General features: G+C 37.5%; 1 protein-coding gene and 1 pseudogene across 5 annotated transcripts in view; one reads left to right on the top strand and one right to left on the bottom strand.

Moving 5' to 3' along the window:
- ATP11C (ATPase phospholipid transporting 11C (ATP11C blood group)) overlaps positions 1–27,414 on the bottom strand; it is a 152,112-nt gene that overhangs the window by 58,213 nt on the left and 66,485 nt on the right. For all 5 annotated transcript variants that reach the window (XM_072955658.1, XM_072955657.1, XM_072955656.1 and 2 more), the window contains 6 exons: positions 23,866–23,985; positions 17,636–17,725; positions 15,333–15,413; positions 13,246–13,353; positions 2,302–2,430; positions 457–560 (listed from right to left, as the gene is read on the bottom strand). In XM_072955658.1, the coding sequence (XP_072811759.1) occupies positions 457–560; positions 2,302–2,430; positions 13,246–13,353; positions 15,333–15,413; positions 17,636–17,725; positions 23,866–23,985 (632 nt within the window). The remainder of the gene's footprint in view (positions 1–456; positions 561–2,301; positions 2,431–13,245; positions 13,354–15,332; positions 15,414–17,635; positions 17,726–23,865; positions 23,986–27,414) is intronic.
- On the top strand, positions 6,392–6,868 carry LOC102533309 (large ribosomal subunit protein eL29 pseudogene; annotated as a pseudogene).

Here is a 27,414-nt window from a genome sequence, read left to right on the forward strand (position 1 = left end):
TGGACAAGAAACAGCCTATTTGTAATACTCAGTTTATTATGATCATGAAAAAAAAGGATAGAGTGCCTACTAATGGGATGGCCCCCTATTGTTTTCTCTCTTTAATGTTGGATGCACATAAAGTGGTTTATTTTTATTTTAATTAATGCTGGTTAATGCATGAGTCTGATATATCAGCTTTCTAGGGAAACAGAATCTTAAAATTTGATGGATGACCCTGTTTACAAATAACAATAATAAAAGAAAAACCACAAGTAAGATGCCTGGGCTCACAATGATTTATCTTAGGCTGGTAGTGAACGAGGCTGATTTGATTCATTTCCCTGCCAGAAGGAAGAAACAGCTCATAAAAACACAAATGAAAGGAGGCTGGTAAGTGGTGGGTGTTTCTTTGCAGTACTAGTGGCAAAGAGAAGCAAAGCCATCAGACGGCAGTAAAATGCAGGTAATTCTTACTTGTAGAGGTCAGGCTGAGGCTGTTCACATTCAATTGCTGCTCTGAGGGTATCAATGGATTCGGCTGTACACAGTTCAATGGTGTCACGTACCGCATAATGTGTCTAGATGAAAGCAGAAGAAAAAGCAAAAACAGCCAAAAAAAAGTGTAATCATACACCCACCTGATTTCAGGAACACAGTATATTTCTAGTAAAAGGTTTTGGCAGAATAATATAAATATTGATGTATATTTCCCACTAAATAAATTTTACAGTATTATTCTTAAAATATATTGCAAATAATTAGAAAGATAACCCTGCTGCAAAGGGATTTTAAAGATAATGAGAAAACTAAAAGCTTTTCTTGATGCTGACAGCAGAGAAGTCCATTTGTAGCATGCATATAATTAACTGAAAACCCCATGAAAAATTTAATTCATCTATGTTTTCCTCTTATTTATAGAAGTGTGACCTATTATTTTGCTCACCATAGTGTATGGCGATGTTAACATACATGTAAGAATTGAACACAACCCTTTTGGTCATAAGAATGATAATGTTTTGCCAGCAGAAAGAAAAATATAGTTCCCATCACACAAATAGCATAATTAATGATCTTGAAAATGCTCCAAGTGGCTACAATTCATATGAGGAGCAGGGAGATGATGTGTCTTGCTTTAGTCAGACAGAATATTCTAATGCATACCATGTACTTCATTGACCCAGAACTCAAGGCAACTCCAATGAACCCATTTATAAATCAACAAGGAAAGGCTAATGCAGACTCAAAGACTGCACCACTTACGCAGACGGGAAAGCTGTTGCACAGTCTTTGGAGAATATTATGGATCTGGCTGAGCTATATTTAAAACTGTCTCCTGACTTTGAAAACCTATGTACTTTTAGGTGATTTGATCCGATCAACTTAATTGAAAAAAGAAGCCACCTGAAAGTTTTCTTCTTCTAAACAACTTTTTCCCCTATCAGGGAATCTTCAGGTCGATTTCTTGAGTTTTATCTTGACATTCCGTCAAATGTAACTTTGTTTTTGAACAGTTTAAATGGAACTAGTTCATCACTATGCACGTGAAGTACAAAATTAGTTATCTAATAGGCATTTAAGTTCCTTTTCCACATACTGAGTCCTGGTCCTCAACTCCAGATGGAATAAACCGGCAGAGGAAAGCCCCCAAGGATACACACAGAGGTGAGTACATGCGTACCTTTCCTTAGAGGCAGCGTATAGAGGCTACATCTTCAGCCCTGTGGAACTCTGGAAGATAGCCAAGAACTGACTGTGCCCTGAGGTACCAGGGAAGTAAGGTAGCCTCTGGTTGAACAAATTTACTCTAACGTTTATAATTCTTCCTACTTGCAATAAAGAAAATATTTACCAAACTAAACCCTAAGGTATTTTTAAAAAGTAATCAAACTACTCCAGGTTAGACTTTCTATATGCCAGGAATAAACATTTTTTTAAAGAAGATACTCCTCACTTTAAAAATAAAAATAGATCAAACTGTAAGGTTAGAGTACCTGAGGGTGAAGTTATTTTTATAGCTATATAGTTTCAGCCTATGACTACTCTCTTTTTTAAAAGCCTAAATAAAATACTGAATGGGTTAATGTCAATATTAAATGCAAGCAGTGCCATAAAAAATGTGGTGGCTTTTATTTGGGGTGTGGATTTCCTCACTCAACACCACCCTTTCCCCCAAAGTTGAGTATCTGCTTAGAAGTTCAAAGACAATTATATAAAAGCTGTCTTCAAATACAAAACATACACAAGTAGAAAAAAATAAGATAAAAGATTAGGGGCAGTGGGAAGGAGTATGATTAACCATCCTGAGCCCGTCTCCATTACCTTGCAATTGGATTCCCCATCAAGACTGGCTGTAGTAACATAACAGGTTCCATCAATTGTGCAGGATGATAGAAGAATAAGATCACAGGGGAAGGTTTCATCTGCCTGTACTTCTACTACATCCCCGACCTAGTATAGAGAGAAAAAGAAATATAAACATTTCTAATTCCAAACAAAGCATTTATTGTATCTCAAAGTCAAAACAGTAGCAAGAGACCTCTTCCTCTCTGGGGCTCAGAATCCTATACCACACGAAAGGTGATAAAACAATATTACTCAACATTCTGAATCGCCCTTAAGGTCACAAGGACTCATGTTTTCAGATGACCTTAGTTGAACTTTAATCTCTAATAAATGATTTCAGCACCCAGGGACTCTTTTGCTCTCTCATTTTTCTGGAATTGGCATTTGATAAGAGAGTGATCATTATCACATCATCAATGAATCAAGGAAATCTACACATCTTAACTTGAACATTTCATGAACACTGGGCAGCCACACTCCCACATTGTATCAGGGATAAATATTTCAAAATGCTTTGCCTTCCATGTGATAATAGCTGTTATTGCTGGGTGACAGTTCTTTCTTCAGTGCTCAGAAAATCTCAATTGAAGAGGTGTTTATTTTTCCTGTAACATTTGAAAAAACCCTTTTTTCCAAATAGGTCACTTCCCAACAATTCATCTGCTGTCAGCAAGTACCCAAAGCTCAAGTAGAGGAAAAACATGAGAGAAGAAATCATGAACAATTTCTAGTGCAGATAATTTAATAATGTAGGAAATAAATCATACTGATTAAAACATAGATCTTCACAACTAGACTTTATGTCCCAGCTTTGCCACTTAACTACATGACCTTCAGTGACTGCAACTACCCCATAGGATTGGTTTGAGTACGAAATGAGGATACAGGTAAAGTGTTTCACAAAGTGCCTGGCACATCTTCACCATCTAATAGTTGATAATTATAATTATTACCAATACTCTGCAACTACTTTACTTTCAACTTATGAATAGTCGTAACAATTTTTTTGAAAGAAGGAAAGGAATAATTCAGTCCAACGCATCCCAACATTCTTCACACCGTGGCACACAGAGAAAATAATAATTAACACTTTTGTACAGCACCCCAGATAAAGGGAGGAAGCTGCTGGTGGCAGAAAACAACCCACTTTAGAAGGGAATCAACATCTGGCCCACCAACTTGGACATACTGATTGTGAAATGCTGAACTAATATATATATATACCTGCCTTCTCTTTGCTACATAATTTGGCAGAAGATCAGGATTTCAAGATCAATTTCAGGAACAATTTTATTTTCTCTGCCAATCTTAATCAGTAGTCAAGAGAAACAGCATCAATAATGGAACTAATCTGTAAATAATATTTTGTTGGCTGTTTCCTTCCTCACTTACATAAACACTTATGTTGCTTACATAAAACCGAAACCTATGCTTAAATACACAGAAGAAAAATAAACAAAATCTTTTTTTTTAATTGAAGTACAGACAGTTATAATGTGTTAATTTCTGGTGTACAGCACAATGTCCCAGTCGTGCATATACATGCATATAATCCTTTTCATATTCTTTTTCATTAAAGGTTATTACAAGATATTGAATATAGTCCCCTGTGATATATAGAAAAAACTTTTTTTCTTTAATATATTTTTATATATAGTGGCTAACATTTGCAAATCTCAAACTCCCAAATTTATCCCTTCCCATCCCCCTTCCCCCAGTAACCATGAGATTGCTTACTATGTCTGCATGTCTGTTTCTGACAAACAAAATCACAAAGCATCTTAGAAGAAGGAAATGCTCATTAATGGATGGAAGATGATTCTCAGCACTGATAAATAAAAACCACATACAGAATTTCTTCTATAACCTTTACAATTCGTTCAGGAATGGACTACAAAGGTCTCTGCATCTGGAGTGCAAGCTAAGGCTGGTAAGATGGACAGGGGTCAGACCACAAAAAGCCTGACAGGTGAGGCTCAGGAGTCCAGGCTTCATCCTGAAGACAAGGGGAATGGGGAAAGGGCTTTTAAAGAAAAGGAGCAACATGGTCCAGTTAGACAATCAACTTCAGAGCTCTGTTTCCACTTAGCATGTTCGAAGCCACAAGAGACATGACTATTCCTCATCATAAATATTAGAAAAAGCCAGGTAATCAAGAGAATCATATTTTGTTTGAGTTTAGCAGAGAGCTATGGTTTCAGGGCAACCAACTAAACTGAATTTCAAACGGTGAAAAGTCCCTCTGAGGAGAGACAGGAGACATAAACTGTTTCACAACTGACAAAGCACAGGAGGAAGAGATGGCTGCTGTAAAAGTGCGTAAGAAGAAAAGAACTAGATTTTTAATCAATCGTAAAAGGCTTGGTAGGAGCTAACGTGACAGTTTAAATCCCTGGCAGCCTGGGAGAAAAGAGGAGACCATAACCACCGCCAGCTCTTTCTCTGTCGGCATCCAGTGGGTGCTCATGAGAAACCGTGAGGACAGGAGACCTACAGAGCCTTCCTCGCTGGTGCAGGCAGGCAGGTCGTGACTGACTGCTGTGGAGAACAGACACAAAATATGCCAGAGCTGTGGACACTTGCCTCATATGAGGCCAGAGCCATCTGTGTCTAGGAAAAAGGCAAGAAACGCGCCCCACCCCCCAATCCAGCCCAGTCTCAGGGAAACATGACTACTGCTAGAGGAGAGATGGAAGCAAAGCCACGTGCTGCTGGGGATGGGACAGGAAGCCCACTCATACTGGACCAGTACTGATAAAAGGCAGAGTTCAGCTGCCACGAGGCTGCAGTGGAGGCGGGGGAGAGTATTGAGAAATTTCCACCCTAAGGCAAAGGTGCATAAAACCTGCCTAATACTGAGACAGAGCAGGAGAACCAAGAAGCTACTCTGTTCCCACCAGGAGCCTTGCAGTGAATAACAAGAAAGAGCAATCTGTCACTGGGAGAGGAGAAAGTGCAGAGAGAGGCATTCACTATGTCTTAGGGATGTAGGACCTGCTGAAAGCAGAGAGTGGATCAGAACACGGACAAAAACCCTCTGACATCCAGGATCCCATGTAAAGTGATGGCCATCTGGCACTCTAGGAATTTATAAAGTCCAATGGTGGGCTGAAAGTATCAACAGCTACTACAAAAACCAAAGCCAGCCAGCTCCTGACTAGGCTAACTCAACCCCCAACACTAATGGGCTGACAGAAGAGACGTGCCCATTTCAGAACACACTGTTGATCTACATCAGTCTCTAGCATTCTTTACATACACTGTCCAAAATTCCATTAAAAAAAAAAAAAGAGATACAGAAAACCAAGACAAAAGTCACCTATCATCAAAAGACAAAAGAGTCAACATGACCAGCATTACAAATATTCAGATTTTGGAATTATGAAACAGGAATATAAAAATAGCTATAATTAAGATATTAAAGTATTTACCAGAAAAGACAAATAACATGCATATGCAGATGATGAATTTGGGCAGAGAGACAGAAACTACCCCCCCCAAAAAGCAAATGGAAAAGTCAGAAATGAAAAACAAGATATTAGAGAGAAAGATTTTCTTTAATGGCCTCATCAGCAGACTGGATACAACAAAGGAGAAAATCAGTAAACCTGAAGAATTCCAATGTTTCTAATGCCAAAATCCATACTGTCTCCCTCACAAATAACTGTGTGTTTCCATTGGAATTCTTCAAGGCCTTTTTCACTTCCTTAGGTTCTATATGATTCCAGCTAAATTTCTGTTTCCACCTAAAACATCTCTGAGCTCCAGGTTTGACAATTCCATCTAGATGTCTAACAGGTATCTCAAAATTAACATGGTCCAACTGAATTCCTCATTTCCTTTCACTCCCACCTCTCTTCCTAACCTGTTCTTCACCCAGTCTTCACCATCTGATTTAACAGCACCAGCATTTTGTTGAACAGCACTATTTAATAATGTATCTAGCTGCTCAGGCCAAAACCAAGGAGGCTATCTTTATTCCTTTTTGCTCTGTTTCTCACTCCCTTCATCAAATACATCAACAAGTCCATCCTCTACCTCCAAAAAGTATCCTGGATCTCCCGGCTCCGGTGCAGACATGGCCAAGTCGAAGAACCACACCACACACAACCAGCCCCGAAAATGGCACAGAAACGGCATCAAAAAACCCCGATCACAACAATACAAATCTCTTAAGGGGGTGGACCCCAAGCTCCTGAGGAACATGCACTTTGCCAAGAAGCACAAGAAGGGCCTGAAGCAGATGCAGGCCAACAACGCCAAGGCCATGAGCGCACATGCTGAGGCTTTCAGGGCTCTCGGAAAGCCCAAGGAGGTCAAGCCCAAGGTCCCAAAGGGCAGCAGCCGCAGACTCAGTTGACTTGCCTGCATTGCTCACCCCAAGCTCAGGAAACGTGCTCATGCCTGCATTCTCAAGGGTCTCAGGCTCTGTTGGCCAAAGGCCAAGGCCAAGGCTCAGACCAAGGTCACAGCTGCAGCTCCGGCTCCGGCTCCGGCTCAGGCTCCCAAAGGCGCCCAGGCCCCCACAAAAGCTCCAGAGTAGAGGCTTTCAACTACTGATATGAGGATAGAAGGACTAATGTGACCCCTAGGCTGCTGTCTGCATGGGGCTCATGTCTACCTATGCTGTTTGTGCAAATAAACCTGAGGCAGGATCTGTCAGTTAAAAACAAAACAAAACAAAACAAAGCAAAACAAAAGGTATCCTAAGTATATATATAGAGACAAAGTTGTGGTTACGAGCATGAACTTTGCATCAGACTTGTTTCCATTCAAATCCCAGCTTCCCCATTTACTAGTTGTGATCAAGTTTCTTAACCTCCCTGTGCTTTAGTTTCATCATTTGTAAAGAGATAGCGAAAGTACCTACTTTATAGGACTGTTGTAAAGTAAGGATTAAGTGAGTTAATAGTACGTAAAAGGGAGTGCCTGGCATATTTATGTAACAATAAATGTTAACAACTATTTTTATTGTCATCTCTACACTATCATCATAATATAAGCTCGTATTATCTTTTGCTTATACTATGGCAGTAGCCACCTAACTGGTTTCCCTGATTCCACTCTTGTTCATGCCTCTACTTTGCTAACTTTCCAGAGCTGTCTTTTTTCTTTTAAAGTAAGATCAAGTCACTCCCTAGCTTTGAAACCCTTCAAAATGTTCCCATTGTGTTGAGGATACAGAACAAATCACTCTCCTGCTCAATAATTAATAGTCCCTGCACTCTCCAGCCAAGCAATCAAACATTTAGACACTTTGAGTTTATAAGCATCTCTTTCCACACACAAATACTCCAGGAAAGGCTCAAATAGCAGTTCACACAACAGCATCAATAGATGTAATTAAGACTATACCTGGCTGAAGTCAGCCTCAAGGCAAAGTGGCTTGGTGAAGGGAAGGTGGAAGATAGGGGTCCTTCTAGGTCAGTTGGGGTGACAGCAAAATCAGAAAGATGAAATGAAAGAAAGGGAAAGATGTGGAGACTTTTACTTGCTTTACAATTTTACTTACTGCCCTGGGAGCAACAGATTTACTGCTATGAATCATTTAGTCTGCCCTTGGGTTCTTGTGCTGAAGAAAAAGCTGAGTTTCTATGACTGGCTTGGAAACTTCAGATCCTAACCATTCTAGTTCATAATGCAGTCTTCCCCTCTGGGATGCAGAGAATGGAGAAAAGAAAAAAGAGTGAAGGAAAGACATTCTATGTCAAACTCAGGTAACCCTCCCACTCTGCAGTTTTCCTCCCATCATTACTATAAGAGGCTACAAGACAATTTACTTATTGCTGGGGATATGGAGAACTTATTCCTGAGTATTTAATAAATATTTCAGCAGTAATAATAACTTGATGAAAGTATAGGGAGTAGACGATCATTTTTAATGAATTCAAACCATAGCCCCAAATCATTCTGGAATGGTATTTTCACCTACCTTCTTCTCTTTCTGTTCTACCCATCTTCTCTTTTACTGGGGGGTCTTGATTTTAATTAGCTTTCATACTTTAATCCATATTCATACAGACATATTCTTTTAAAAATACCTTGGAAGATCAACAAAATTGACAAACCCTTAGCTAGACTAAGGGAAAAAAAAAGACTCAAACTGCTAAAAATGAGAAGACATCACAGCTGATGCCAGAGAAATAAGATTATCAGAGACTACGACAGTTATAGTCAATTACAATTCCTCCCAATAGGATAAACTAGAAGAAATGGATAAATACCTAGAAACATAACAACCTATCAAAACTGAATCATGAAGAAACAGATTGAAGTAGGAACCAAACACCTCCCCAAAAAGAAAAGCCTAGGATCAGATGATGTCATTGGAGAATCCTACCAAACATTTAAAGAAATAATAATCCTTCCCAATTCTTCTAAAGAATCAAATAGAAGGGAACATCCTCAAACTTATTCTATGAGGCCAGCATTATCCTGATACCATTACCAGGAAAAGACACTATAAGAAAACTATGAACCAATTTCCTTAAGGAATACTGATGCAAAAAGTCTTAAACAAAATGCTACCAAACCAAATTCAAGAGTACATTAAAATGATCATACACCATGACCAAATGAGATTCATCTTTGGGATCCAAGGATATATGTGAAAATTAATCAAGGTATTGTAACACATAAACAATGGACAAAAACCATTATGATCATCTCAATCAATGCAGGAAAAAGCGTTTGGCACGATTCAACAGCCTTTCATGATAAAAACACTTCATAAAGTAGGAAAAGAAGGAAATGACCTCAACATAACAAAAAGCTGTATATGAAAAGCCCACAGCTACCATTATATGCAATGGGGAAAGACTGAAAGCTTTACCTCTAAGATCAGAAAAAAAAAAGCAAGGCTGCCCACTCCAGCACTATTACTCATTGTACTGGAAGTTATAGGCAGAGAAATTAGACAAGGAAAAAAAGGCATACAAATTGTAAAAGATGAAGTAAAATTATCCTGGTTCACAGATGATATTATATTACATGTAAAAAGCTCTATAAAGATTCTACACCAAAAAAATGTTAGAACAAATGAATTCAGCAAATTTACAGGATATAAAATCAACACTCAAAAGTCAGTTGCATTGCTACACACTAATGATGACCAGACCAAAAAGGAAATTAAGAAAACAATCTCATTTACAATAGCATCAAAAAGGATAAAATACTTAGGAACAAACTTAACCAAAGAAGTTAAAGCGTTTTACACCGAAAGCTACAAGAGCAGTGCTACAAAAGCAAGCTACAAAAGCATACGAAGATAGCACAAATAAATGAAAAGACATTTCATGTTCATAGTTTGAAAGACTTAATACTGTTAATGTGCAATCTCAAGGGACCCTGAATGGCCAAAATGATCTTTTTAAAAAAAATTTTCTTGAGGTGAGAGCAATTAGATGTACTTATTCATTTATTTTTAATGGAGGTACTGGGGATTGAACCCAGAACCTAGTGCGTGCTAAGCATGTGCTCTACCATTGAGCTATACTCTCCCCATCAAAACAATCTTGAAAAAGAAGAGCAGGCTTGGAGATCGCACATTCCCAGATTTCAAAACATACTACAAAACAACAGCATAAAGACAGTTATATAGGCCAATGAATAGAGAGCCCAGAAATAAACTCCTGCACATAGGGCCAAATGATTTTCAACAAGGGTGCCGAGGTCATTCAGTGGGGAAAGGACAGTCCCTTCAACAGATGGTTTTGGGAAGACTGGATATCTACATGCAAAAGAATAAAGTTGGATTCTCACCTTACATATAATATACAAAAGTTCACTCAAAATGAATTAAAGATCTAAATTTAAGACCTGAACCCATTAGACTCCTAGAAGAACATGAAGGAAAAGCTTTAGGACACTGGACTTGACAATGACTTCTTGAACATGACACCAAAAGCACAGGGAAAAAAATCAAAATTAGAAAATGAGACTACATCACCAAAGTCAGTAACCAACAGTGAAAAGGCAACCTACAGAACAGAAGAAAATATCTGCCAGTCATGTATCTGATAAGGAGTTAATATCCAGAATATATAAGGAATTTCTACAATTCAACAATAAACACCCTGATTAAAAAGTGGGCAAAGGACTTGAACAGACATTTCTCCTAAGAAGATATACAAATAGCCAACAGGCACATGAAAAAATGCTCAATATCACAAATTATTAGGGAAATACAAATCCAGATCACAATGAGATGATCATTTCACACCCACCAGCAGGATGGTTTCTATAAGAAGAACAGAAAATAACAAGTGCTAAAGAGGATGCAGAGAAGTTGAAAGCCTTGTGCATCCATTATAGAAAACACTATGAAGGTTTCTCTACAAATTAAAAATAGAATTACCATTACCATATGATCCAGAAATTCTACTTTTGACTATATACCTAACTTAATTCAAAGCAGAATCTTGAAGAGTTATTTGTACATCTGTGTTCACTGCAGCATTATTCACATAGCCAAGAGGCGGAAGCAGCCCAAATGTCCATCAAGAGATGAACTGATAAAGAAAATATGGTATATGCATACAATGGAGTACCGTGTAGCCTCAAAAAAGGGGAAATTCTTTTATATGCTACAACATAGATTAACCTCGAGGACATTATGCTAAGCAAAATAAGCCAGTCACAAAAGGACAAATACTGTAAGATTCCTCTGGGAGGAAGTATCTCTCTTAGGTAGTCAAAATAGTAGAAAAGTATTTAGCAAGGGCTAGAGGCACTGTTAATTAGTATTTATTAGATATAGTCTCAGTGTTATATATAACATGAAAAAGTTCTAGAGATCTGTTGTACAACAATGTAAATATACTTAACACTACTGAACTGTACACTTAAAAATGATTAATTTAAGATGGCAAATTTAGTCTTACGTGTTTTTTATCACAATGACAAAAGAAAATAAAAATAAATAATCTCTTGAGACTGGGATAAAATATTTGTAAAAGACTCATTTGATAAAGCACTACTATCCAAAAATACAAAACAACAACAACCACCTCTTAAAATAACAATCTGAAAATGAACAATCTGATTAAAAAATGGACAAAAGACCTGACAGACACCTCACCAAAGAAGATATTCAAACAGCAAGTAAGCATATGAAAATATGTTCAACATCATGTCAAACAAAAATGAGAGAAAACACTTTTAACGCTATGTCATTAGGGAACTGCAAATTAAAACAAAAATGAGGTATCACTATACACCCATTAGAACGGCCAAAATCCAGAACACTGACAACAAATGCTGGCCAGGATGTGGAGCAACAGGAACTCTCATTCACTGCTGATGGGAATGCAAAATGGGTATCGACATCGGAGACAGCCTGGAAATTTGTTACAAAACTAAATATGCTCTTACCATATGATCCAGTAATCACACTCCCTAGACAATGGAATATTATTCAGTGCTAAAAAGAAGTGAGCTAGCAAGCCATGAAAAGAGAGGGAAGAAGCTTAAATAAATATCACTAAGTGAAAGAAGCCAAATCTGAAAAAGCTACATACTGTATGACTATAACTACATGCCATTATGAAAAAGGCAAAACTATGGAGACAGTTAAAAAAAGAAAAAGAAGGGTGGTGACCTGAGGTTGGAGAAAGGGAAGAAGAGGCAGAGCACAGAGGATGGTTAGGGCAGTGATACGATTCTGTATGACACTATGATGGCTGACACACTTCATTATACACATGTACAGACTCATGGAACGTCTAACACCAAGAGTGAATGTTAACCTAAACTACTGACATTGGGTGATAATCATGTGTCACTGGAGGTCCACTGATTATAACAAATACGCCACTCTGGTGGGCGATATTGATTGTGAGGAAGTTTGTACCTGTGTGGGGAAAGGGGGTATATGTGAACTCCATAATTTCTGCTCAATTTTGCTGTGGACTTAAAACTGCTCTAAAAAGTAGTTTACTATTAGTTAAAACAAAATCTGTTGAGAACAAAAAGTATTATTTGATGGGGACAAGGCTAAAATTTATCGACAGAAATCTTATTGGGTAATACTAGACAATGATTAATTTGAATAAAAAATTAAATTGCCTGAGATATTAAAAAATAACAATAGCTTGGAACTATCACACATTGCTGGTGGAATATAAAACGGCAAAGCTGCTACGGAAAACAGTTTGACAGTTCGTGAAAAAGTTAACATAGTCACCACAGGACCTAGCAAATTCTACTCCTAGGTATATACCCAAAAGAATGGAAAACAAGTATTCAAATAAAATCTTATACATGAATGTTCTCATACCACCAATATTCCTAATATCCCAAAGGTGGAAAAAACCTAAATGTCTATCACCTGATGAATGGATGACAGGTATATATAGAATAGATAAACAAGATTATACTGTGTAGCACAGGGAAATATATACAAGATCTTGTGGTAGCTCACAGTGAAAAAGAATGCAACAACGAATATATGTATGTTCATGTATAACTGAAAAATTGTGCTCTACACTGGAAATTGACACAACATTGGAAACTGACTATAACTCAATAAAAAAAAAAGTGGTATAGCCACACAAGGGAGTATTACTCAGTCGTGAAAAGAAATGCTTGCCACAACATGACTGAACCTCAAGAACCGAACAATAAAACCAGGCACAAAGGCCATATAGTGCCTGATTCCACTGATATGAAATATCTAGAACAGGTAAATCCACAGAGACAGAAAGAAGACTAGTGGTTGCCAGGGCCTGGATGAGGGAGAAATGTACTATGACTACTTAACAGCTACGGGGGTTTCCCTTTTGGGGTGGTGAAAATGTTCTGGAACTAGATAGTGTTGATGGTTGCACAGCACTGTGAATGTACGGAATGCCACTGAGTTGTACATTTTATGTGCTTTTTACTACAATTAAAAAAAAAGAATGAACTACAAAAAATTATTACCTTGATTTTTTCACTCTCTTTTCTCACTCGTTTTGCATTTTCAATAATGTAAACAGTGCTCTTGTTGACTTCATTGTCAGCTCTGTGTCTCAGCCAGTCCTCATAACCCTAGATGGATACAAATAATGACATCATCAACTCACGTAATGAAGTAAGTAAAGTTGTTAATAAATTTCTATAGCCCTCACTATGAGTCACCAGCAGATATTTATACTTACAGTATTAATTTTAACTTGGAATGCTAAAGAGACAATACTATGTTTTTACAGCAAAAACTAAGATATGCTTTCAAAATACACCTTAGGTAAATTGCTTTACTGCATTAAAAGGTTCCTCCATTCTACAGGTAATAAAGTAATAATAATAAAATAATAAAAATACAGGCATTAAATTACAAACAATATTCTTCAACTGTGAAGGACTATGATTTATTTTTCTAAGTCTACTCTTATTCAAGTTAATGTTAATTTTCTCTGCTTTTTAATAATTTGAAAAAAACACTTTTCTAGGTTTTATTTTCTTATAGACCAAAACCCTTAAATATATTCTTCCATAGTAGACTGTTGGAGTGATCATCTCTAAGGGAATGTAATTCCTCCCCAGGGAGAGAGAATAGAAAAGGCAAGTTAGGAGTACTCTGGCCCAGAACCTATGATCAACAGTTAAATTTCTCCATTGGCTTGGTGACAAAAGAAAATATCCATCAGCATTCATTTTTCAGAGTTAAAAGTAATCAGGGCTCATTTTTCTCTGGGCTTTTCTTTGGTCTAGAGTAAATTTAAGCCAAAAGAACAAAGGACGGAGGATGTTCTTTTGTTTGAGCATGACCTCCTTTCTTTTTTACATCACTTTGCTTTCTTTCTTTATAATAATGTTTACACCTTTTCAAATACAACTGTTTGAAAAAATCTCTTGATTGCCTTCTCTCTTTTTCTCAGGTGCTATATATTCAGTCTATTCTGTCCTTTATGACAATGCTAGGCAATCACTTCATATGGTACTTTCTGTGATGTGACTGAGGAAAGAAAGGCCCTAACACGAACTAGTACTGGGAGTAAAATGAACCACTAAGAGCTTTGGAAAACCATACAGGTTATTCTTGGAATCAGCAATTTTATGATGCTAAAGGAAATAATCCTAAAGGAAGTTAACATTTCAAAAGTCTTTATTTAGCAACCAAACACTTGATAAAATATTCCTGCAGTTGCTGGTAGGCAAGATAGAAGACCAGATAACCCCAAGAAGAAAGGTAACCATGTTCCCAATACTGCTAAGCAAACTTTCATTTTGAAAGTTCCTTGGAACACTTTTTAAAGTACTTTGATAAGTATGGTCTAAAAATACGTTTGTCATTTGCCAGGTCCTGTGGGCTCTCCCAGTACATGATAAACATGTCTAACCCACCCCTTCACCTCCAGTTTCCTGTTTCCATTTCTAATATTTTTTTTGGTGAGGGAGGTAATTATGTTTATTTATTTTTAGAGGAGGTACTGGGGATTGAACCCAGGACCTTGTGTAAGCTAAACATGCGCTCTACCACTGAGCTATACCCTCCCCCCTCCATTTCCAATTTCATCTGGAAGTTTTCAAAGGCACTCTCATCAACCCTGGCAGTTATCAGCTTTGACAAGAAACAAGAATCAAGTCTCCTCCACCCACCACACCCTTCAGTAGCACCAGGAAAGTCAACAAAATTAAAGTATTTACACTCTTGAGTTCTCTGTTATAGGCAACAGTAAAGAAAGTCCGCTATAATGGGAATTTTTCAGACAGACACAGCATGCTGAAAAATATAATGCATGTCAAAAATTCACTTCCCATTTCCCTACTGAGCTGTACCTTCCAACTACTCTTCTTTTAGGGTTGTATCCCAGACACGAATATTGAGGAGGAAAGGAGCAAAGAAATTAAAGATATACCTTACAATCATTTTAATAGGTTTTCAATGAGAACCAAATCTAAATTAAATCCATCAAGGACACTGACTCTAAACAAATATGAAAAAAGAGCCTTGACAATGAAATTCAAACAAGACAGGACTGAAATGCAAGCATAACTGTAAATTAGAAACTGGATTAGAAATTTACCTGTTTGATGGCTGTAACAGTTATAACAAAGAAAAGTGGAAGTCCACTGGTAACTGGGCTAGTTGGTGTGTCTACTGTGACCTAGGTAAAGAAATTAAATTGAAAGTGAAATGAAAATAAGCCACTAACTCAGATGCAGCACTTACATGCTGCAAACATTTCAGACAGAAATGCAGACAAAACATGCTCCAGTAGCAGAGTGAATGTTAACGTTCATTAAAACAAAAGTAATCCACATAGAAGTTAAAGAAAATAGTTCTAAATTTAGGCTTAGTTTTCATCCCAGCTTGGATTAACTGAAACATAGCCATTCATTTACCATCTATTTGTTGAGTACCAGTCTGTCAGCCTTTGTGCTGTTATGAGCCAGGCTCTTAAGAGATGCTGCTTTATTTTAAGCAAGATGGAGAAAAGTCCTTGCCCTCATATAGCTGGCAGCTTACAATAAAAACCAGATACTAAAATGAGTGAGACGCTGAGATGTGAAGAGTAAATAGAAGTTAACTAGTTGGGAGGGAAGGGTTTCCAGGCCCAGTGAATAGTGTATACAGAGTCTCTGTGGTAGGAGGGAGTGTGGCACCTGTAAGGAAATAAAGGAGGCCCAGGGCAAGACAGAGTGTGGTGGAGACAGGGCAGGAGAGGGAGACAGGGGCCAGACCAAGCAGGGCTCTCCAGGCTAAAGTTCAGTCTTTGTCCCACAAACAGTGGGAAATAATTGAAGGTTTTATGCAGGGAGAGGTCATGTGAACAGAACCACATGCCTTATGGAAAAAGAAATGGAAGGGAACAAAAGTGGAGCTAGGCAGTCCATTGAAGAGGCTACTGCAGGAATCCAGGCAAAAGATGATGGATTAGACAAGGGTGGTAGCAGCAGATATAGAAATAAGTTCCAGAGATATTTAAGAGGTAAAAATGGCAGGGCTGGTAAGGAATTTCTCATAAGGGGTGATTAGAGATGTCTTCCAAGTATCTGATTAACATGGTGTAGGTGGTATTGTCATTCACTGAAACAGGAAATCCTGAAAGAGAATCAGATTTGAGGGAGAGAGGATCATGAGTTCAATCTGCTTTTCCACGGCTCTGTGCCTTCTTGCACAGCCTGAGATACCAATCTGGATTCTTTACCAGGTAAACTCCCTCTCAGCCTTCAAGGCTCCGCTCAGAAGTCACCTACTCTTTGAAGCCTTCTCAGGCTTCTCTTGGGTAGAAAACAATCTTAACTTCCACTGTATCCCCACAGCATTTTGCTCATGCTAATTTTATGACTTTCACATTAAATTAAGTGAATACGTGTCTTAGCCATGACAATAAATTCCTTAAGGGTAGAAAAGCCATACTTCAATCCTTATTGTATGTGCTGAAATCTTTGGTGTCTGGACCACTGCGCAGCACACAGTAGGTGCTTGCCAAACTGAACTGAAATGTGCTATATGCCAAGTAGACTGCCTCTTGTGACCATAATCCTCCACATAGTTTATTTTGTGCTGCTCTGTAAGACATTTTACCATCGATCTAGGAGTTCCTTTTCAAATGCCCCATCATTCAAGATCAAAATTGGCTCTTTCCCATATCACAACCCAGACTGATTTGAAGCTGCAGGCCTAATTCAATTACAGTACCATTTACTCAAAGCCTCAAAGTGGATAAACAGAAGCACTTAACATCAACAAGGCATTTGAGCAATTTTATGGGGATGTTTCTGCTTTATTTAATAAAATGAAATGAGGAAAAAAGTACCTCCTTTAATGTAGTAAAACTTTCAGGGGGTAATTTTGGCAAGCGAAAGATTTTAACAGACTTAAGGATGGAAGATGCAATTTAAAATGTCTAAAATTTAAAACATAAAACACCGGTAGAGAATACAGAGAAGCAGATCAATGTACCAGGATTTCATCCTTGAAGTAAATGAATGAGGAAGAGCAAAACTTGTCATCAGGAAGGTAAGTGATCAATTTCTAATTAAACTGAAACTGGCGTTTAACAAAGTAAAACTCTTAATTTGAACTATTTCCAGTTTCAATATACACCACTGTATTTAACAATACTTGCTCTTCTAGGATGAATAAAGACATATGAAATCCATGAAAGTGTTTAAAAAAGTAAAGAAGTCTCAATAAGTTTTCTAGTAAAACTGCTACTTTAGAAATATATAAAATTATATATATCTTAAAATGTAATGTTAGTACTCAAGTAAACTGGACTCTAATAAATTCTGAAACAACTTTTTAACCACAGGGCATTTTAAGGTTAGATATGGATTGAAAATTTATTTGAAGTAATTCAGTTTCTAATATTGCTCTTACCTGTACAAGGAAAATGATGAGAAAATAAAAATTTGCAATTCTTCTAAACTGTTCAAATAGATTCTTTGGGAGGAAATTCCAAAGTGTATACTGTAAGGGAGGAAGAAAAAAAAAGATTATTAGAAAAGAAACTTGAAAAATCCTAATGATAATGACTCGTGATTCCAGAGTATCACAATACTTTGAAAGCATGTTAAAACTCAAATCTCAGACATACGAATAAGCGCACATTTAGAGGGACAGAATACAAACGCTTTTTTCAGGAGTGAAGTTTCGCTTGGAGCATTGCAACTGAGCCATCTAGTCCCACAGCTTTGCTTTCCTCGATCTGATCTAATCAGGTTCCTCGTTCCATGCTCTCCTATCTGTCTGTACTTCCCCGATAACACTCGTTGCAGTGAATCATTTTACATGTGTACTTTTCATTAAAGTTTTCCCCTCAATAGGCAATGAGTTCTATAAGGGCAGGCTGTTCATCTGTCTTTTTACTACTTTCCCCAACATCTAGCACAGTGTCTGACAGAAAGTAGACAATAAATTTGTTGGATGAATGAATGAACAAATTAATTCCTTTGGCTCAGCTGACCTCTGGAGTCTTGATCATCATCACGGATGTAACTCTGTCCCTCTCACTACCTCCCACCTCCGTGACAGCTGGTCACACACAACCCTGGGTCACAGAGGGCTTTCATTTTAGTCAGCAACATACCACTCTGGGCTTTGGTAACTGGTAATAAAATAGGTAAAGGTTTCAATGCTAAATTGTACGTGGGCAGGAGGAGAGAACTTTTGGGCCAATTGTCAAATCACACAGACTTTCTCACTGATGCCTTAAGCACAAAGCCTGGGTCATTTAAAAATCAACAGAGGAAGTTGGATTTTCTAGGTGTCTCAATAAGGAAGATCAGAAACCAGAAAGAAAGAAATGTTTCTTAACCTAAAGATCTACATTTATATTTGAACAGTCTCTAGTCTCCGTATGTGAGAAGATGTCCATTAAATCAGGTAAGGAAAAGTCAAAGTTGCAGAGCATGACACAATATACGGGAATTTGCTACTAAAATCTCTTTAAAAGGCTGTAGGCTCAAGGTTCAGAGAACCCCAAGAAGACGAAGATGAACGGAGGCAAACATATTCAGTAAAGCAGATGCATTACAGCCAACGACGAACCAAGAAGGTTCTTCCTCCAGGGCTCATAGAAGTGCCCCAGGGAAGCCCATTCAAAATGAAGTACAGAATTGGGTGTGGGTGTGCACCACTTGGGAGAAGAGAGTCCACAGTTTTCAGAGTCCCACCAAAAATAAAAAGGATCAAAACCACTGATCCAGTCACTTCGAAGCTGCCTTAGTTCAGATCAGCACTTAACTGTCCCAATAACTGAAGGTCAAGTTTCTAAAAGAACAAGCTCAACTCTTAACAACAGGCTAACAGCTGAGCTTCCGGCTTGTTGACCTTCTGTTCCCTGAGTAGAGGGGTTTTAATTAAACAAACAAGCATTAGGGACTGTTAGAGTCCTCTGTGGGGTGTTAACACATCAAAAGGGAACATTTCTGTTGCTGTTTCTAGGCCCCCACTGTTTGTTTACCACAGTTTTCACTTACAAAATGAACTGCTTCCTTGAGGAACTCGGGTTATTCTCTCTGTAAGAAACTGTTGCTATGTGTGCCCTCTCCTCTCCTGTGTCAAGTCGAGCTATTAAGAGGTCAGGGAGCATAAGTTCCCTTCCCACGGGTGCCTAGAACAGTGTCCGGCATGTAGAAGGCATACAAGAAATTTTGATTACAATTTGTTTGTTGGCCATTTTTTCCTTCACTGCTCTAACTAAAAAGTAAATTAAACTTTTCATCTCATTATAATACAAATGTAACACAGCATACATTATTTCAATGCAGACCAAGAGAAGCCAACTTTTTTCGAATTTTATGACTAAAACAGAAATTGAATTAAAGCCATATACACCAAGTTATTTAAATTGACTTGTCTACCTAAAAAGTGGACTCTCAGACATACTCTCAGAGTTACTCTTAACTCATAGGAAGAAGATACAGACAGCATTTGTTTCATATACAATGATGAAAATGGAGTTTTTTTGTGGGTCATTGGTCAATTCTTGCTCAGAGTAGTCAATAAGTGGATCTTGTATACTATCTTAACATGCAACCATTAACTTAAAAAGCAAACTTCACAGTTAGAACATTTTTAAACAGTTTCTATAGGAAAATGCCAAGTATATGCAATGCATTTTTCATCTGCCCTATAGTGAATTAAATAATTGGTACACAAATGTGGAAAAATTAAGGGTCATGCCTCACACATCTATTACCTAATGAAAGTTGAAGTCAAAATCTTATAACTTTGATAAACTACTTTCCTAATTCAAAGGAGAGAATCTCAGTTGAAACTGAAAAATTTAAACAAAAGGAGGCTTTGGAACATTAATTGTTTTTACCTAAAGTCCCCAAATATTCCAATTTAGCCTTAAAAATGCTGGTGAGTAAGATGAAACTCCAAATAACTTGTTCTCAGTGTGTTTGGATATCAAGAGAAAAGGGGGAACAGCTAAAAAATGAAGTAGTAATTATTTAAAGTAACAAAGTTAACGGTCAATTGTGAATGAGCTAGCAGGAGCATTGACTTCTAACTAACTAGTAGGATCTGGATGTGATGGAACAAAACAACTATACTTTCAGATTAGTTGTAAATAAGCACCCAGTTGTAAATAAGCAGAGCTCTAGCTTGAATAAACTGTTCACTTTGCTAAATTACTGTATTCATTTTATTCTCAACTCTCCTTGATGTAGCATTAAATCTAATTTCGAGCATCATAGGACTCTACTTTCCATTTTCATTACCAATGTCAAGCAGAACTTTCTCTTTTTCTCAAAGTATCACTCTTTCTCCTATAAATTCAGGACAGCAACAGGAGTTCCCAAGACATTACTGCATCAACGTGGATTTAGTAACTTTAGCTAAAATAAGGCACCTTCAAGGAATTCCATAAGACGCAAAGACAGTCTATAAATTCTACTGATGGTTCTGATTTTTTAAATGAGGGAAAACGCTGTGTAGTTTTAGGCTTGAGACTTTAATCTATGACATTGTTTCACATTGGAGCACTAAGTTTAACCTTGGGCATAGCTTCAAAGAGTTAGGTGGAGCTCACTGATTCTTATCCCACTGAATGGCCTTCAAAATGAGGCCTGGGATTTTTAAAGGAAAAAAATGTAGAACAGAGAAATATGATGAAAGTTAAAGATTCTAAAGATCTGGCAGGATGCGATCAATGCTCCTTTTGCTACTGAAGGGGATTTCCAGTTTTGTACCAGCTGCAAAATTCTGGTGATTCCCCAGGGTCCCTGCAGGGTGCGCTAGAGTAGGAAGGCCACGGAGAACAAGTTTTTCTAAAGAAAGGATGTGTGTTCCCAAAAGAAGAGAAGAATGCTAATTTTATAAGTAAATAAAACTTAGAATAGGTCAAAGTGCTTATCTTCAGTGTTCCCTGCATTAACAAGACTTATTCCCAGTGTTACACTGACCTTAGTGATGGCATTTGTAAATAAGCAAACGAAAAGCACCCAATTCAGAGAAAGTCATTTTTATCACTGAATGGTTGAAAAAGGAAATCAACACTTGCTACAAAGTTCGAAGGCAGCTAACATATTCAAGAAATTGTACATTTCTTCAATTAAAAGATTCTGGTGCAAAAACAATCAGCCAAACGGCAATGTGAAGAAGAGAAAGTCAAATTATGAAACTTTTTTCCCTCTCCAGACTGGACCAGAAGTTCTCCTTTTAAGAGAGGTGATGTCACTCCACACATCCGGAACACACGCGACTGAGGAAATCAGTAGTACTGTCCAGCACTGTGGGCACTCTGGTGTGCAGGACTCATCACAAAAACATAAATAATAGTAGCAGCTACCATCTCTCGAGTTGTTACTACATGCCGAGCACAGTGCCTAAATGCTTTCTGTGGATTACTTTATTTCGACCTCATCACAATCCTATGAGGTAAGTACTGTCAATATCCCCATTTTACGGATGGGGAAAAGAAAGAAAACTGGGGCACAGGAAGGTTAAATGACTTACTTTAACTTCAAACCCAGGTCTTCTGTCTATAAGGATGAAGCTCTTTACAACTACACTATATGCTATCCTCTTATAACTACTCACTGTATTCAGATTTCATTCTTTTTGTGAAGTTAGTATACTGTCAATTCCTCTTTCTCTGCTCTAGAGCTTTTATGAAAAATAGATCAGTTAATAAGAAGTTAACTAGACAAACTATAAATATATAATATTTGCAGAGAAAAAAAGATGTGGTAGTCTATCAGTGTAGAAATGTTCACTTCTTTATTCTGGTTTCTAAAACATATACATATATATTGTATAAGCAAATCTGTTTAGAAACAATTTTTATTTGCTCATGAACTACTGACTACTTAAACAAATATATCCTATTGCATTGTTTTGTCTACTGGCAAAAGTGGAGCTAGATAAAATATGAAAAATAGTTTATTAAATACTAGTTAGTAAGAGGGTACTCTTACATGTTCTTTTAAAATGTAAAAATGCAAGGTTTATTGCAATAAATTGATTATCACTAGTTCAATGAAAAGTCACTTCACAATCAGTGTGTCACTTTACCATCTTCCACATAAAACACTACGGGAAACAATAATTCCCTAGAAAGTACTTTAAATTTACTTGATGCGAAAGGAGAGAGAAAACTGATGGGGGAACCAAATAGCACAAGGATGTGAAAATGGCTCTTTATTCAGGGGCACTAGACCTTATAAAGTGGTTCTGCTCCTGGCTTTATGACTAACCCTGCTTGGTGACCATGTCACTAACTTAATTTCTCTGGGTTTGCTTTCTCCATCTGGGAAGTCAGCAAGTTGAACAAGGAGACCTTAGGATGTTTCAGTTCTACAAGTCTATGATCCTGAGTCTAAGGACTACTATTGATTGTTTTCTTAGACTCTACAGGGTGGGTCACAATTTTGAGTAAAAGGATTATTCACTATTTTGGGCACAGGTACGGAAACTTCTAGCTGAGGATAAAATTTTGGCCATAAGGTTAAAGATTAACAGGAAACTTTTTATCCAAATACACTCAGAGTGTTCTTTAGGTCAACAGACCTGCTCATTAAGGCAACACAGTTTTCACTCATTCCATCCTTGGCCCACTTTTTACACGGTAATCTCCTGGCTAAGCATAACCTGTGCTACATCACTACCCAAAGAGAACTCACATGTTCGTTTGTAAACCAAAATGTTACATTTGTAAAGGAAGGGTATAATGTTGTGTTTCAGGTCCTCGGTGTTTGTCAACATGTAGTGAACCAGTTATCACCAACATTTTAGATCTGCCTTGCCAGGCTGCACGAGGAAGTGAGAAAAATGATGAAGATCTGTGCCGCACTCCAGGAGCTGGCAGTGGGCCAGTCACCTAGCACCGAGCACCTCACCTGGTCTGCCGAAGGTAGAGATTAGCAAACTAATACATGTAGAATGATGACTTGTGGGTACTGGGAACTACAAAGAAGGTTTTCACATATGGAACATCAGCACCATTTCACTGGTGAGGACATTCAGACTGAGAGATTAGTCTGGCCAAAGTCACACAGCTAGTAAATGGCCAGGTCAGGATTTAAATACAGGTCTTCAGACTTTCAGGCCACTCCTCTTAGTACTGCACAACGCTAAAGTAAGATGATTAGTCAAATGGTGACACAGCTACAGTGACTGAACCCTTGACTGTTCAGTGTACAGAACAGAACGTACCCTTTAGGACCCAGGCGTGTATTTGAGAAGCGCTGCCGTGGAAAAGAAAGAGATACGAATGTCATTTGAAGATAATACCTTGCAAAGAATGTCAATTATTTACAAGCTGGTCTATCCACTTAAGGACAATTCAGGAAGCTTTGGGCAAGTAAATAATTCCTACTTTCAGCATACTTTAAGACCTAAAGTAATATATATAATCAACAGGCATTGTGAATCATAATGGAAGGCAAAGACATGTAAATAATCTTTCAGATATCACAAGGCAAAGTGATGCTTTAAAAAAAATTGCCTTTTGGTGGAATAATTACCACAGTTGGTCTACGGTTGGTATATGTGCACATCCAGGTATGCATATATACCTGCACCAGCTTCCACAGAAACATAAACAAAAGTAAGTGGCTCACTATATGAACATCTACTGAGTTAAAAAACCAACTTACCTTAGATGAGACTATTCTATTATCACAAAATTTTTGTGGAATGTAAGCTTCTGTTTCTGGAAATGGACGATGGCCAACGAATACTGTGCGTGTACCAACTCGTTTCTCTTCTCCAGCACACTGACCAAGAGAAAGAGGAAAAAAATCAGTTTTTCATCACATTTCTCCATGCTTCTACCAAGCTCAGAATTCTTGTCTAAGCATGTTTGGCTATTGTCTAGAGAGAGTAGCAGGGAGAGGAGAAAACCTTGTTAGGAAATTCAAACTCCACTAAGCTCTTAGTTGCTGACTTAGTGAAGATTACTAGCAGAAGTTTTGCTTGAGCCGACTGTCCTCAGGTTATCACTGCAATTCTAAAATGTTTAAACTTGAAGTAAGTATCTTAGAGAAACAGCATTTTTACTGCCAGTCATTTTTCTTTCATCCACAGAATCTCAAACATCACCATCACAGCAACACACCAATTTAGGAAAGGTCAGACTAGGAATATTTTATTTATTACACAACAACTATTGAGGACAACCATGTCAATTTCCTTACCAGACAATAGAAAGCAGAATGCAAATTTCTTCTAAATACAAAATGACTGCTTATAAATAGATAGGAGCAGAATGGTTGCCACTATTAGTGGAATGATCAATTATTTCAACACAGGAAAGTTGTAATTCTTTGGCTTTTCAGGTAAGACATGTCTTTGCGACCTCTCAGAGCCAACTGTTAAAAAGTCCCATTTCACACAATGTAGCTCTAATGCCCCTTTTATATTTTTTAAAAGTACATTCACTGAATCGAGAAGTTCCAAGGTTGAGCTCCATTTTTATCTCACCCTTTATTTCACTGAGGCTTCACTCTATTTTGTAATTTTAAATCAGGATCATATATTTTCTTATATAAATTTAGAATAGCTTCCTTTGGTGATACTACATTATTATGTTTGAGACAACCATTTATTTAAGTCAAAGCAAGTATGATAGAAACCAATATACATTTATATATTTCCATTACTATTTTTTAAAAAGATAATTATAATTCCTCAATCTATAATGTTTTTAAGTATGCACTCACAAAGATTTCCCTTCCTTTCAATGATCTATTTAAAAGTCAAAGATATAACTCTCTATCCCCCAGTCACTTTAAACAAGATTACTTAAGGGTTGCAAAGTTCTCCAAATGTCTATGCTTGGATGTATTCCACTCTGAATTTTTGTACCTCAAACAGATACAAGGAAAATAAATTTTCAGATTAAAAAAACAAAAATTACCCTAAAGTACAGAAAACCTCTTGCCTCACCATTTTCATTTAAGCTTATTAAATAATTACCTAGTGGGGTATTTCCTCCAAAATCTATAGAGAATCAATCAAAAAGTAATTGAGATAAAGAGAAGTAGGAGAGATTTAGGCTGTATATAAAGGGTAGCTTCTGGAAATCTACCCTGGCATAGTCTAAGGGAGCTTATAGGAATTCAATCTATGGCAATCTGGAAAAAGTCAATACATATCCGTGTTGGACAACTTAGCTATTTACCTGCCTGCCCCAAGACAAGGCATTAAAACAACTGATTGTACAAGGCCCTTCGCTTGCTAAGGGTCAGTGATTAAGAGAGAAATTTTCAGTTCCTGGAAATCAGTTAACAGTATCTTTACCAGGTTGGTAAAGATAAACTATATACAGTTTTGATTCAGAGATTGACTTTGTTTGCAACTATAATATACAGGGTCTGAAACAGCTTACTGATAAGAGCACTAAATTTTCTATAATAACCGTTTTGCAAAAAGTGAATTCACCTGCTTGAAAGTATAGTTCATTTCGCTTTGCCCCTACCCTGGTCTACTGCAAGTTACTGGCTCACTGTAGTCTCTACAATAGACCTGAACCTAATAATGCACCAATATGAAGTACAGAAATTGTCAAGTCTGTATACACACTACAATTTAAAGCCTTTAATTTAATATGCATATGGTTGTTTAGTTTTTCACACAAGCAAGATGTGGCTATAGAGCTATCTTTTCATGCCAGTTCTCAGATCATTCAACAAATGGAGATGGGGAAGAGAAAAAGGAAAAGAGGTAGAGGGCCAGAGAAGCAGGCCGTTTCCCACATTGCCATTCTAGATTATTCCCCTCAGTTAACAGTGGCCACTGATTAACTGAAGACAAAACTCAACTAGTACTTCCCCAGTTCTGAATTGCCTCCAACTTCTTCTATGGCAGATAATGGCATTCCAAAGAACAAAAGCAAGGAACAAGCATAATACAGGTTTTCAGGCACACGGTATTTTTCCGAATTCCCTGCATTTGCATAGCACTTACAGTTTTACTAAGAGCCCTCCCCATACATTATCTCTTTCTGATCCCTTTCGAGTCAGGCCTAAATGACCTCGATCTCCATTAAACTGGAGAAAATGGACTGAAACTGCTGTGCAGGTTTGGGGTGGGGAGCTGTAGAGGAGGGAGGATCTTGGCAGTGATCACCATTAGATGATGAAATAGGGGCCCGAGAAAAGTTGTAGAATGTCCACTCCTGGGGATTTTTCAAAAAAGGGCAAAGTCTCTTCAGCCCAGGAAGGTTTGGGTATGGAGCTGCCTGAGGACTGGTGCTGGGGTCCAGTGAAATAGATGACTTTTCCATGCCTGTTTCACCCTAAAAGCTGATGAACTCGCAATTTCTGGTGGAATTTGCTGCACCTGTATAACGCTGTTTGGTTCGCATAAAAATGGTAAAGCTGAACTCATGTAAATTCACTGTAATTTTCCACTTGCTGACAATGTAGAGTGTTAAAACAGTGGTTTTAGTTCCTGTGTTTTTGAATAATGTAGGTGCTTTAGCCAAGGGAGAGAAATTCCAAGTAGGAATTATAAAAAAAAAAATTCCATCTGGATGGTACACAATGTAGTCTGGGGTAAGAGTGTATGATTCTTGCCACCTCCTAATTAATTTTAAGTCATTAGGAGTCCATCCTGTGTTGAAGTGCTTCCCATGCAAATGTCCCTAGGGACAGCATTTATTAAAATTGAAATGTGCTGACACCAATCCTATTTTAATGTTATCATATACTATAATAAAAAGTATGGAAATATATTAAAGAGTTTTATAATATATGAGCAGAGAAATCATTTTAATGTTCTTCTTCAAGATAAAAATTACCCTTTTGTACTCTTGATTTATACACCTCTGTAGTATAAACTGAATGCTGTGTTAAAAAAAAGTAATTTATACCAAAACAGTCTCTCAATAAAAACCAGAATAAAATGGTACTGTTATTCAATTACTACCATCTTAAAATCCTATGCCTTTGCCAGTCATAAACACAGAAAGCTGCTGGAAATATAATTTGTTTCTTGATTGCTTCTAGACCAGTGACTGAATAAGAACTGAGAGAAAATAGAGACCTCAATACAAGACTGTCATTATAAAAGCTGGCAGAGGCTCTGAAACGGAGCTCACCCTTCCATCCGTTCCAGGTGTTGGCAGACTTAAATTTATCACTTAGTCATAGATCAGTGGTTCTTAATTCTGGTCACACATTGGCTTTAAACATAATACCAGT

The sequence above is a fragment of the Vicugna pacos genome, chromosome X, assembly GCF_048564905.1.
Source record: "Vicugna pacos chromosome X, VicPac4, whole genome shotgun sequence".
NCBI lineage: Eukaryota > Metazoa > Chordata > Mammalia > Artiodactyla > Camelidae > Vicugna > Vicugna pacos.